The sequence below is a fragment of the Hyperolius riggenbachi genome, chromosome 10 (assembly GCF_040937935.1).
Source record: "Hyperolius riggenbachi isolate aHypRig1 chromosome 10, aHypRig1.pri, whole genome shotgun sequence".
Lineage (NCBI taxonomy): Eukaryota > Metazoa > Chordata > Amphibia > Anura > Hyperoliidae > Hyperolius > Hyperolius riggenbachi.
In genome coordinates this window covers 211963491-211977080 of record NC_090655.1, presented here as the reverse complement: position 1 = coordinate 211977080, position 13590 = coordinate 211963491, and the positions used below count along the sequence as shown (strand labels likewise).

The 13590-nt window shown below is 44.3% G+C and overlaps 1 protein-coding gene across 1 annotated transcript in view; it reads left to right on the top strand.

Annotated features, from left to right (window-relative positions):
* Positions 1–7063, top strand: part of LOC137536785 (zinc finger protein 665-like) — a 62563-nt gene extending 55500 nt beyond the window's left edge. The window contains exon 16 of the mRNA XM_068258987.1: positions 33–7063. Coding sequence (XP_068115088.1) covers positions 33–727 — 695 coding nt within the window. The 3' untranslated portion in view covers positions 728–7063. The remainder of the gene's footprint in view (positions 1–32) is intronic.
* Positions 7064–13590: the final 6527 nt, after the last annotated feature.

Below are 13590 nucleotides of genomic sequence, written 5' to 3'. Positions count from 1 at the left end.
AATATACTTTACTGTTTGTTTTTTTATTTCAGATGGACAACTAACCTGGAGTAACTCCAGCATCCTTTCTATTATCACCTGCCAGAGAGATCCCGAAGGGAAGATACAATACTTGTGCTCAGAGTGTGGGAAATGCTTTGTCCAGAAAAGATGTCTCATCAGACACCAGAGAATTCACACAGGGGAGAGGCCTTACCTGTGTTCTGAGTGTGGGAAAAATTTTAACAGAAGATCTCATCTTATCTCGCATATGAAAAGCCATTCAGGAGAAAAGCCTCATTTATGTTCAGACTGTGGGAAAAGTTTTTCTCGCAGACCGCTACTTATTGATCACCAGAGGATTCACACAGGGGAAAAGCCGTATACCTGCAGAGAGTGTGGGAAATGTTTCTCTAAGAGTTGGCACCTTACTACACACCAGAGAATCCACACGGGGGAGAAACCGTTTTCCTGTCTAGAATGCGGAAAATCTTTCACCCAGCGAGAACATCTTATGACACATAAGGTGACTCATACTGGCGACAGGCCACATACATGTCCAGAGTGTGGAAAAACTTTCAAAAACAGATCAAATCTTTCTTACCACTACAGAAATCACACAGGAGAGAGGCCATATTCATGTTCTGTGTGTGGGAAAGGCTTTATCAAAAAGTATAGGCTTGTTCAGCATGAAAAGACCCACACCAAGAAAGAGCTATGTCAGGGAGAATCTGTGCTCCTGCTTTGACCTTGGTAAATGCATTTTATCAGACATGGAGAAGCTCACACTAAAGCTGGGAGCACGCTTGTGTTGGTGATTTTGCGAGCGGTTCCAGCGATTTGTGGCACTCTTTGGTTGCAATTGAGTTTTCCCGCATGTTATTTTCTGAAATGACTCACAATTTTTCAGATTGTGGCGCAATGCATTTAATTAGGAAATGCACAGAAAAAAAGCAATTGCTTTGCAATTTAAAATTGTGCCAAAAAACATAAACACAAATTGAGCACAAGTCATTGACTACAATGGCCAGTGAGGAAGTGCACATTTTGCTGTGTGCAGCAAGACACGCACATAATAGTTATTTGGGTTAAAAAAAGACATACGTTCATCAAGTTCAACCAGAAAATAAGGTACAACACTAGCCTTCACACTCACGTGTCCCTGTTGATCCAAAGGGAGGCAAAAACCCTTACAAGGCATGGTCCAATTAACCCCAAAAGGGAAAAAAAAACCTTCCCGACTCCCATGGATGTCTAGCTGATGTTTTGGTCACTTTTAAATGCTGGTGGTACTTTCACTCTAGTGGTAGCATGAGACAGTCTACAACCCACACAAGTGGCTCAGGTAGTGCAGATTATCGAGGATGGCACATCAATGTGAGCTGGGGCAAGAAGGTTTGCTGTGCTTGTCAGCGTACTGTCCAGAGCCTGGAGGCGCTACCGGGAGACAGGCGAGTACATCAGGAGACGTGAGCGAGGCCATAGGAGGGCAACAACCAGGCAGCAGGAGCGCTACCTCTGCCTTTGTGTAAGGAGGAACAGGAGCAGTACTGCCAGAGGCCTACAGAATGACCTCCAGCGAGCCACAAATGTGTATGTGTCTGCTCAGAATCGGACTCCATGAGGGTGGTATGAGGGCCTTACATCCACAGATGGAGGTTGTTTACTGCCCAACACCTTGCAGGAGCATTTGCCAGAAATTGCCAAGATTAGCAAATTCCCCACTGGTGCACTGTCCTTTTCAAAGACGAAAGCAGGTTCACACTGAGCCCATGTGATAGACGTGAGTCTGGAAACAACGTGTAAAACTTTCTGCTGCCTCCTCAGACCCCTTGTGAGACCATATGCTGGTGCGGTTGTCCCTGGGTTCCTCCTAATGCAAGACAATGCTAGACCTCATGTGGCTGGAGTGTCAGCATTTCCTGCAAGATGAAGGCATTGATGCTATGGACTGGCTCGCTCGTTCCCCAGACCTGAATCCAACTGAGCACATCTGGGACATCATATGTCACTCCATCCACCAACGCAATGTTGCACCACAGACTCTCCAGGAGTTGGTGGATACTTTAGTCCAGGTCTGGGAGGAGATCCCACAGGAGACCATCCGCCACCTCTTAAGGAGCATGCCCAGGCATAGGGAGTTTATACAGGCACGTGGAGGCCACACACACTACTGAGCCTCATTTTGTCTTGTTTTTAGGATGTTACATCAAAGTTGGATCAGCCTGTAGTGTTTTTTTTCCCACTTTAATTTTGTGTGTGACTCCAAATCCAGACCTCCGTGGGTTGATAAATTTGATTTCCATTGATAATTTCAGGGCTGTGGAGTTGGAATCGGAGAATCGGAGCAATTTTGAGTACCTGGAGTCTGAGTGGGTGGTTTCAATAAACTGAGGAGTTGTGTGATTTTTGAACAGACTTCATAGCTCTGGATAATTTTTGTTTGATTTGGTTGTCAGCACATTCAACTATGTAGAGAACTAAGTATTTAATAAGAATATTTCATTCATTCAGATATAGGATGTCTTATTTTGTGTCCTCTTTATTTTTTTGAGCAGTGTACATTCCACATTTTAATCACTCTTACTGTAAAGAACCTTTCTCTAAGTAAATGGCTAAAACTTTTTTTTGTGCAGATCATGTCCACTACTAGCCCTTTGCACTGACTAAGCCCAGTTTATCTAACATTCCCTGGTAAGTGAGACCTCCCATCCCTCTAATCAATTTTGTTGCTCGTCTCTGCACCTGCTGGTGCACACCAAGAGTGCTTATGTGCGCTTTTCACATCGCCAGCGCTTTGAAAAACACTTGGCTACTGAAACCCTGTGAGGGTGTTACCACAGAAGCATTTTTGGAGCGATTAAGCTTGATTGAATGAGCAAAAATATTCATTCATAAATCGCTAAGCACTAGCGATTGCAATGGTGATTTTGGTGTGCACTAGCCCTAAAACTGCAATATCCTTCCTGTAATTCGGTGCCCAGAACTGAACTCCATATCTCAGATGCGGCATTACTAAATAGTTAAAAGGACAGTATTATGCTAGAATCACAAGTTTTTATTTCCCTTTGAATTCGTCCCAAATTTTTATTGGCTTTAGCTGCAGCAGCTTGGCATTAAATATGATTATTTAATTTGATGCCAACTAGTACTTCAAAGTCCTTCTCCAAGTTTCATGTCCCCATCTGTATCCCGCTTATTTTGTATGATGCTAGACCATTGGTACGACCAAAATGCATGACTTTACATTTTTCAACTTTAATTTTCATCTTTTATGTGTGAAAACAGCCATCCTATCCAGATCCTTCTGCAATATGTCACTATCTCCCTGAGAGTTGATTATTCTGCACAATTTTGTATCATCTGCAAAAATAGCAACATTACTTTTTACTTCATCTACGAGGTCCTTAATAATAAATTGAAGAGTTCTGGATGCAGTACTGACCTCTGTGGGACCCCACTGCTAACAGTCTTCCATTTTGCTTTATGTCCATTAGCCAGTTCCCTATCCATGCACTCTGACTCTTCCCCAGTCCTTGCATCATCAACTTTTGCACCAGACTGTTGTGGGGAACGGTATTGAACGAACACTGGCAATCCAGCGCAGGAGACTTGGGTGCAGCTGGCGTCACCATAGACCGTAATAGGAAGTTACAGTGAGTAACTTTGGCGCCATCAGAAGATGGAGCTGAAGTTACTTTTAAAACACTGTAATTCGACCGCCAGCCATAGCTGGAAAGCCAAATTACATCATTCCCCACCATCCACGTCGACCTAGAGGGGGAATAGTAATTAACGTCTCCAGGAACTTGTGCAGCAGCAGGATAAGCCATGCCGGCTGTATCCTGCGCCCAAGTCTCCCGGCGGTGATTCCTCTCGTACGCGTATTGAAGGCCTTTGCAGAGTCCAAGTATATCACATCTACAGCGTTCCCAATATTCACACTAGCATTCATCACCTCATAACAGCTGAGCATGGTAGTCAAACAAGACATGTCCTTAGTAAGCCCATGCTGATGCTGAGAAATAAGATTATTCTCTGCTATGAAGTCTTGTATAGCGTCTCTTAGGAACTCCTCAAATAGATTGCACTCAACTGATGGTAAAGGGCAACTGAAGCATGAGGTATATGGAGGCTGGCATATTTATTTCCTTTTAAGCAATACCAGTTGCCAGGCTGTCCTGCTGATCCTCTGCCTCTAGCACTTTTAGCTATAGACTCTGAACGATCATGCAGCAGATCAGTTGTTTCGGACATTATTGTCAGATCTGACAAGATTATCTGCATGCTTGTTTCTGGGGTGATTCAGACACTACTGCTGCTAAGTAGTCAAACGGGGCTGCCAAGTTGTCACGGAACAGCCGTGAGAAATGAAAACGCAACCGCAATAGGTTTCCTGCCTCTATTGTCGTTGCGCTGCCAAATCAGAATCTCATGTCTGTGGATACCAGGCAGTCCAGCCTGGGGGGTCTCTGCTGTCTTCATAGGAGATAGTTAGCGGAGTCTTTTCATGGAAACTGGCCCTGTGACTTGCTAATTTAGCCAGAGGTGTAAAACTCAGTTTGACCAAGCTGATCTCACTCAGATGCTAATTAAGAACCACAAGGCCAGTGTCCTGCCTTTGGGGAAGACAGGATGAGCCCACCGCTCACACCTCAATGTGAATTGACTAGCAAATGGGGCTTCCTCCTACTCACCAGACAAACTGTCTCCAGGAGTTAAAATGATGAAGCATGGGAATTATTTCTGCTTATTAAAGGAAAACCGAGTATCACCCAGAGGTGGGAGAAGTGTATTCGGATCCGTTGGAATCTGACCAACATCTCGGTATACAAATCATAATCATACCTCCCGGTTAAGGAGTTATGGGCCCCTCGGTAACCATACGCCCTAGCACCCGCATCCAAGGTATATTCATCGGTAGGTTATGGGGATCGATAATATGTAATTATTATTTGTGTGCCGGCCACGTAGGTCGGCCTACAGAAAATGTCAGGGTTATGGGGCTGGTGGAAGTCCCTGCCCAGATGTGATTACTATAATCCGGCCCAGGGGCCGACTCTGGAAGTCCGCCTCTGAACTCAGCTCAATTAAAAGAAATGAGCTTCCCGGGCAACTCAGTCCTCCACATTCCATCTATATGAGAACGGTCTGCTGCCAGCCAGAGGACACATGGTTGGCGGCCATCTTGCTGAACTTTGATCTGAAACAAAGGATTTTACCAAGGACTTCATGATTCTTCCCACAAAAAGGACATCTTTCCAGAAACTAAGTATTTTTCTTCCTTGCTTTTATTTTTCATACTGGCTATTACTGTTTTAATAATTGTTGATTTTAATAATTGTCTGTATATATTAATTAATTATATTGCCCGTGAATAAAAGACTTTATCAAAGTCATTCACTGTTCCGCTACCCTGCTTCTCAGCCGCACAAACTGAGCCAGACTTCTGAAGAGACGCTACTATTGTTGATATCTAGACAGAATAGAGTGTGTTTAACCATTTTTTATTCGCAGGACCAGTCAGTCAGTCGGGTCCACTGGCCCATACCAGTGGTGTTGGCAGATCCCCTGAAATAGTGTGTAAAGTTGTAATTACCGTACCTCACAGGCTCCCTTCTGGTCGGGCAGCTGCCCAAATTTCTGTCTGTTTCTGCGCAAAGATCGCGACCAAAGCTTGCATGGTCTGTGTGCTGAAACCGATTGGAAGGCAATTTGCGGTCTGACCACTAGGGCTCCTGTGACACAAGTAAATGGTTTTTAAAGGAAATAAATATTGCAGCCACAATTTACCTCTCACTTCAGTTGTCTTTTAAGCTTACAGCTCTATAATTTCACTGGATCTGATTTTTTTTTTCTTTTCTGTCCTTAAAGGATATCCAAGGCGAGTAATGCAATCTAGCTTTTTAATTCCCTGGGGCTTCTTCCAGCCTTTAGACGTCATTTGTGTCCCTCACCGATGCTCTGGTCTTCTTCCGGGTCCCGCTGGCAGCCTCTGAAGTATCCCATTAGGGGTCGGCTACTTCTGCATCTTCTCCATCAATCCTGGCCTAGATTCAAATCTGAGGCTCTCATACTGCAAGGTGAAAATCCTAACCAGTTCCTCACCATGCTGCCATTTTCCTAATTTCCACAGTGAATATGGTGGTGAAGGATAATGTGTAGTATGCGAATCTGCAAGCGTGATTCCTTCCCTTAAGATCTTTACTTTTGCACCATCCCTAAGACTTCTCTAAAATGTCTGCCCTTCTCTGGAACTCCTTTCCACAATCTGTTCATCGCTTAACCACATCTTACAATCTCTACGCGCAGACTCCTATATCGGCTATTACCAGTAGAAAGGCATTTCAAAAAAGACAAAATCATCTTTTTCAAAACAACAAATAATGGTTTAACAACAATCTGCATCTGCTGCAACAACTCAAGGAGTAAACACATGAGACGGGCACACCTGAGTGGTAGAGAAAACCAGAAACACCCTAAATCGGGAACTAAGGCACAAAAAGCAAATACTGTACTCTGAAAAACTGAGACTCAGCCTCCAGTGTCTGAAAATATTTCAAAACGACCACAAAGACCCACCTCCTCAACATGACCCCAAGCACCGGATTAACCGAGGAACTAAACAAGTACTACTGAAGATTAGAGAAACCAACCCCCCAAAGGACCCTGCAGATAAACCAAGGGCTGCTTTCTTCATCCCAATCACTCATGACCAACCTAGTGCCCTCCCATGCAGTGGCAGTCCAAGAGGGCAGATGTACAGAGGACCTCCTAAAACTAAATCCTTGGAAAGCCTTAGGCCTGGATGGTGTGTCATCAGTCTGACTGAGAACTTGTACAAGTCAGCTGGCTGCCTCCTCACCTCCATAATCATCAAATCTCTAGCAGAAAAAAGGTACTCTCCTGCCTCAAAAAAATCTGCCATAATCCCAATCCCTAAAAAGAGAGGAAATACAGATCTCAATATCTACAGGCCTTATGCACTAACATCTACTGCCATGAAGATCTTCGAAAGACTGGTCTTTCCCCACCTTAAAGGGAATATCCACGGACGCTGTGAAAAAAATACAAATCCACTTACCTGGGGCTTCTTCCAGCCCGTGGCAGGCAGGAGGTGCCCTTGACGCCGCTCCGCAGGCTCCTGGTCTTCTCCATTGGCGGACCTGGCCGGGCCGGCTGCCAGGTCGGGCTCTTCTGCGCTCCAATGTGCGTCTAACTGGTGCGCGCTGACGTCATCGGATGTCCTCCAGGCTGTACTGTGCAGGCGCAGAACTACTGAGCTTGCGCAGTACAGCCAGGAGGACGTCCGATGACGTCAGAGCGCACCAGTGAGACGCACATTGGAGCGCAGAAGAGCCCGACCTGGCAGACGGCCAGGTCAGGTGCGCCACCAGAGAAGACCGGGAGCCTGCGGAGCGTCGTCGGGCACGTCCTGCCTGCCCACGGGCTGGAGGAAGTCCCAGGTAAGTGGATTTGGATTTTTATTTTTTTCACAGTCCGTGAACCTTCCCTTTAAACACACTACCAATGCCCTCATTGACCAACTCCAGTTTACATACAGGGAAAACAGGTCCACAGATGATGCCTTCAACATCAGCCTGGAGTACATCATGGAACATCTTGACTTGCCAGACATATATGCCAGGACTTCAGCTCTGCTTTCAACACCCATCTGCTCAAACATCCTGAATGACAACCTGATACAACTTGGAGTCCACCGCACCCTATGCATGTTCCCTAACGTATGTCATAGCTGATTAATGGGAGGTTGCTAATAGTGTGCCGTTGCGGGGCAACGGTTGGGGTGACAAACATTTTATTGGGGCCGTTGCCAAGTTCGCCCATATAAATAGCGGCTATGGGCAGAAATTTGGGTGCCCGCTATGTATAGTTCACTATTTTGCATTGTGGTGCCCGCTATTTATGGGGCACCCAAATATCCACCCATAGCCGCTGTTTATATGGGCGCCCATGATAGCACCCAAACTTCTGTGGCTTGCAGGTGTCCACATTTCCAGTTTCCTGCAATTGGTACCACTGTTCCAAATGCTTCGGAACAGAACTCTGATTTAAAATGTTATACACCATGGCAGAATGGATTAATGCGCCCCTGTCGCTGCCTCTGTGCGCTGCTCTCCATATTGCGTTTCAGCTCTCCAGCTACTTCCTGCTATGGTCTGCATCAGTTTAAATTTCAGTTCTGTTCCAAAGCATTGGAACAGTGGTGCCAATTGGAACGCTCATCCATACTTGTATAGGGCTGCAGGAGAGGACTTCTCAACCAATTAAAGGCACAAACTGTGCAACTGCCTCTCCAACATCTTCTTTTCTCAACTTAGAGGGAGGAAAAAAAAGGGGGGACCTTTCTACTGAATGACTGTTCTGCAGCGGATATTGGGTCCAGGCAATAGTATCTTACAAACATATAAAGGCTTTTTCAAGTCACTGCTTTGCAGATTTCCGCTGCTGTGGCTCCTGCTTTATAGGATGTTGCTGCTGATGTTGTGGAGCCGGCCCAGACTTCCTCAGAAAAGTCTGTAACGGAATCCTTCTATGCTTCGTTTTCTGGTTCCTGTGAACAGGGAAGGTTAATTGCCGAATTAAATTTATAGCGTGTTCATGTGGACGGTTTCTGTTCCTGGGTGGAGCCATGATGGCCATTGTGGATCTGTCCTGGAGGGTTAGTGGGAAGCGTTCAGTTTCATTTTCTGAATTGTAGTGTAACTATGCAACGACTGTTATGCAGTAAATATATTTTAACTTTATATAAATCTCCTAAAAGCTATTTCTGCAAATATACTAAAGTTTATATAACACATTGGTATAATATCAAATGTTTTCCTTTCCTTACATTTCTTTGATTATATACTGAAAATGTTTTTACTTGTAAATCATACTTGGCGATTTAAATAAAATAAATGTTAAACAATAAGATGTACGGGTCAAAATCTTGAATGTAAGTGCAAATCAGCCTAGTCTTGATCTGATAGTGTTTTGTGAATGAGTTCCCATGCATAGAAGACCTCATTAAAGTCGTTTGGCAAAAGCGGTATTACCTAACTGATAGCTGGTACAGACCTGCTTTAGAGTGCGTACACACATTTAGGAGCATGATGAGGGGGGTTTGCATGCATGCTGGCGGGGGGGGGGGGGGGGGGTTGGCTGGTGGACGAGGGAGCCCACAGTCCTCATGGGGTGGGAGGAGGCCCCAGGTTAGTATAAATTAGGGACAATGAACCATCTCATGTTCTCTTTGAAAATATGGTGACTGCTTTATTGCATTAGTCCAAATAACTCATTTTTTTTATTGATTTGTTTAATTTTTGTGGACGAAGCACTGCTATTACTGTATCTATAAGCTGTTTGACTATCAATGACTATCATCATCATCACATTTTTTTGTCTTTTAATTACAGTCTAAATTTATTAGAAGTCGGAGTTGGTGCATTTTTGTTCCTACTCCAGGTACCCCAAAATTGCTCAGACTCCTCAGCCCTGCTCACAATACATGGAAGTGGTAAAATTGTCCAATCAAAAATGGATGTCTGTATGCACCCTAGATCCTGGTACACACTTTCAATTATGATTAGCCAATCACTGACCAATTTGACCACCTCCATGAAGTATGAGCGTTTACCTGCACAACTATCCACTCCTACACACTATCTAGTATTCAATATCTGTTGACCCTCATACTATATAGAGGTGGTAAAATTGGTCAGTATTTGGCCAATCATAATTTAAAGTGTGAACCAAGGTTTAGAGGGGGACATTTATCAAGAGTGTCTGAGACAAAATATTTGTTGTTTTTTAGAAATCCGTGCAGAACTGTCTCAGACATATTAAGAAATCACTAGATAGTGCAGATTCCTTCTAAAGCTGTTGTAAAATAGGAGGAGTCTCTCAGACAGTGCAGAATGTGAGGGAAATTGCTGTTGCTGTGGTAACCAATACATCTGCTGCATTGATACAGAAAAGAGAAGTTATATTACTATAAATGTATTATTTACGTTTGATTATGTTAGGTTAACTGACAAGGTGTCATGTAAATAAGTATATAATATAAATGTATTAGAACTGAAACATAGGATCCATGCCCAGCACTGGAAGGGTTAAGCACAGAACAGCTTCACAGGACACCTGGCAGCAGGGAGGAGGAGCCCTTCACAAATTATGTCTAGTCTATACTGCTCAAGGTGTGTAGAAGTTATAATAAGCACTTCTTAAAGGGGAACTTCAGCCTATACTGTCATTAAGTTACACTAGTTATGTTAATTAGAATAGATAGGTAATGTAATCTCTTACCAACCCTATTTTAAAAGAACCGGCAAATGTCTGTGATTTCATGGGGGCAGCCATATTTTTGGTTGAAAGGAGGTGACAGGGAGCATGAGACACAGTTCCAACTGTCCTGTGTCCTAATCACCCCTCCCAGCTGCACACGCTAGGCTTCAAATCTCAAATTCAACATTTAAAAAAAAAAAATTGCACCAAAACAGCAGAACGAGAACAACATCAGAAATCCCATCATGCTTTGCACAGCATCAGGGGTAAAATGCCCGAGCAGTTTTCTTCTGTGCCGCTAAAAATAAGGCTTGGGGAAGAAAAACAAAGTTCTGATGCTGTGAAACTGTTAAACACCAAGCCTTTTCAGTGCTGCTGAGTAGATTTTTAGTCTGGATGTTCACTTTAATCTGCAGCAGTTTAGGGGTGGATTTACACTTTTCTTAACTGTAGTACAGTTCTAGAAATTCATGCTAAGCTGCTGCTATGAAGCAGGATTTAGGAATGTTCTTATTATCATGTGGAACTATACATCCTGCTAGTTAGAACAGTTTAAAGAGGAACTTCAGCTTAAACAAACATACTGTCATTAAGTTACATTAGTTATGTTAATTAAAATAGATACGTAATATAATCTGTTACCCACCCTGTTTTAACAGAACAGACAAATGTTTGCTTTCATGAGGGCAGCCATCTTTTTGGTTGAAAGGAGGTGACAGGGAGCATGAGACAAAGTTCCAACTGTCCTGTGTGCTGATCCCCCCCCCCTCCCCTCCTCTCCCAGTTGCTAGGCAGCGTCTATAACAATATAGGAAATCCCATCATGCATTGCACAGCATCAGGGGAAAAAAGCCGGGCAGTTTTCTTTGATGGGGAGGAGCTTAGGTTTTGTGCAGCTAAAAATAAGGCTTATGTAAGAAAAACAAAGTTCTGATGCTGTGAAACTGTTAAAGAAACACCAAGCCTTTTCAATGCTGCTGAATAGATTTTTAGTCAGGAGGTTCACTTTAAAGAGAACCCAATCAGCAGGAGGGAAGGGACGCGGGCGGGTAGCGCCGATACGGAGGAGGCGGGGGAGCGGCGCTAACAGACAGGCGAGAGGTAAACATTGTGCTGGCGACACGCAGCACTGCGCAGGGGGGTCTTGGAGGCACACCATGGGGCAACAGAGGCTGGTGTTAGTGTGCACAACCAGCCTCTGTGCCCCACTAGCATAATAAAATCCCACCTCAGGTTCTCTTTAAGTTGAAAAAACTGTCGGTAATGCTTTGATAAATCTGGCCCACTGTCTTCTGTTAGGTTTGCATGGTCTAAAACACTGTCATAAACAGTGTTTAGGTGCAGGTCATTTGGTCAAGCAAACTTATTTCTTTCTGAATAGTCATAAGAAGTGAATTAACCAATACTTTCATGCTACATCTTTCTGTGATGGCCTTGTTGTTTGTAGTGAGTTCTCATAGTAGCTAATCACTTAGGCCCAGTTCACATTGGCACTAAAAACAGAGGAAAGCGGACCGGATCCTAACATAGGTGAACGGATCCTATATTATCAATAGGATCTATTCACATTGCTCTATTAGAAACTTGGGGTGGCTGTGATAATTCCAGAGCGACGGACACACCGCATTTACCACGCGCTCGCGAAACGGATCAAAAACTGATGCCCAATAAATGCTGAAACCTTTCACAGATCGTTTTTTACACAGATGAGTTGATCCATCAAGTGTGAACTGGCCCTTAGGGGTTCAGTGCATCCCTGTCAGGCAGGAAGTTTGTATAATACACAACTCTACAGGCTCTGCTGAGTATTGGGGAGTTTAGCTGGTCTTTCTAAGAAGTATAAACTGAGCGTATCCTGTAATGAGAAAGTACATAAACAGATAACCTTACGCTGGAAGTTTACATTTTTAAAAGTTAAAGAGGTTGCAGGAGGGGTAATAAGGTGAAAAGAGACAAACATCTCTATTGGTCAATGAAATGGTCTGTCAACACTAAGGAGCTTTAAAGGACACCTTTGAGAGGCTCCCTATGTTGGACAGCTTTGATCCTATTGGCACTTTTATTGGCCTGAGGAAGCGGGCTCAGACCCGTGAAACGCGTTGCCTGTGCTTAACAAATATCTTTTGTGTTCACAAAGCTCTCATTATTGAGGTAAGTCACCTCACTTTTTTCCATTTTATCCGTTTTTAAAAGTTTTGTATACAACAGGACGCCTCTTTTCCCAATTGTGCTTAGTATACCCCCCAACAAAGGCTGTTGGGGGGGTCAAGACCGACCTCTAGTGGTCCTGACACCACTAGTCATCTGTCACTGTTTTCAAGGAGAGCGACCGCATCCCACCCCGAGTGGAGTCTGGTTCATTGTGTCCACCTGCTTCTTGTGGTTGGTTGTTCCCTCTGCAACCTGCCTTTGTGAGTAGAAAATCTACTTACATTTTATTTTAAACCCTGCATCTCTACATATTGCACTACTGAGCTCCTGTTTTTGTTTCCTGTATTTTTCTTTAAGGTGTCGAGACACCTCAACTACTTTACTTACTCCAGAAGACCTTCTTGAACTGTCAGCATGAGTGTATCTTTTAAAATCATCAACCATTTTTACATGTAGTGAATAGGAATTGTTTAAAAAAAAAAAAAAAAAAACAGATACTTACCTAAGGAGAGGGAAGGCTCTGGGTCCTATAGACGGAGCAGTGCTTTTCAGCGCTGCTAGATTTGGGCGCAGCCGGCGCCTCCATAGACTACAATAGGAATCATTCCTATTGCAGGGCTCAGTGAGTAACGTCGGCTCCGTCAGAAGACGGAGCCGAGGTTGCTTAAAAACATAATAATTCGGCCTCCAGCAATCGCTGGAAGCCGAATTATTTCATTCCCCCACTATCCATGGCAGCCTGGAGGGGGAATAGTAATTAAATTGGCCCGGAGTTGTGCAGAAGCAGGATCAGCTATATAACGCTGTATCCTGCGCCCAAGTCTACCGGCGCCGACTTCAAATGTACTCCCTATAGAGCCTTCCCGCTCCTCTCTTGTCCCCAGTTCCAGTGCTGGCTCCTGGTAGCAATATTTGATCAATTTGGTCAAATACTGCTCTCTGCGCCGCAAAAGAGGCTTCAGAAATCTTCAGGGGCCCGACTGCTCCCAAAGACGGGCCACTCCATATTGCGCACATGCGAGTGTCCTCGCTCGTGCACTCACGCGTGCACAGTATGGAGCCGCGACAGGACTCGACTTCTGAAGACTTCTAAAGACCCCCGCAGCATGGGATGCAAATGGAGGAGCTGCCTCTGCAACGAGGGAACTGGTAGAGGAGAGGGAAGGCTCTATA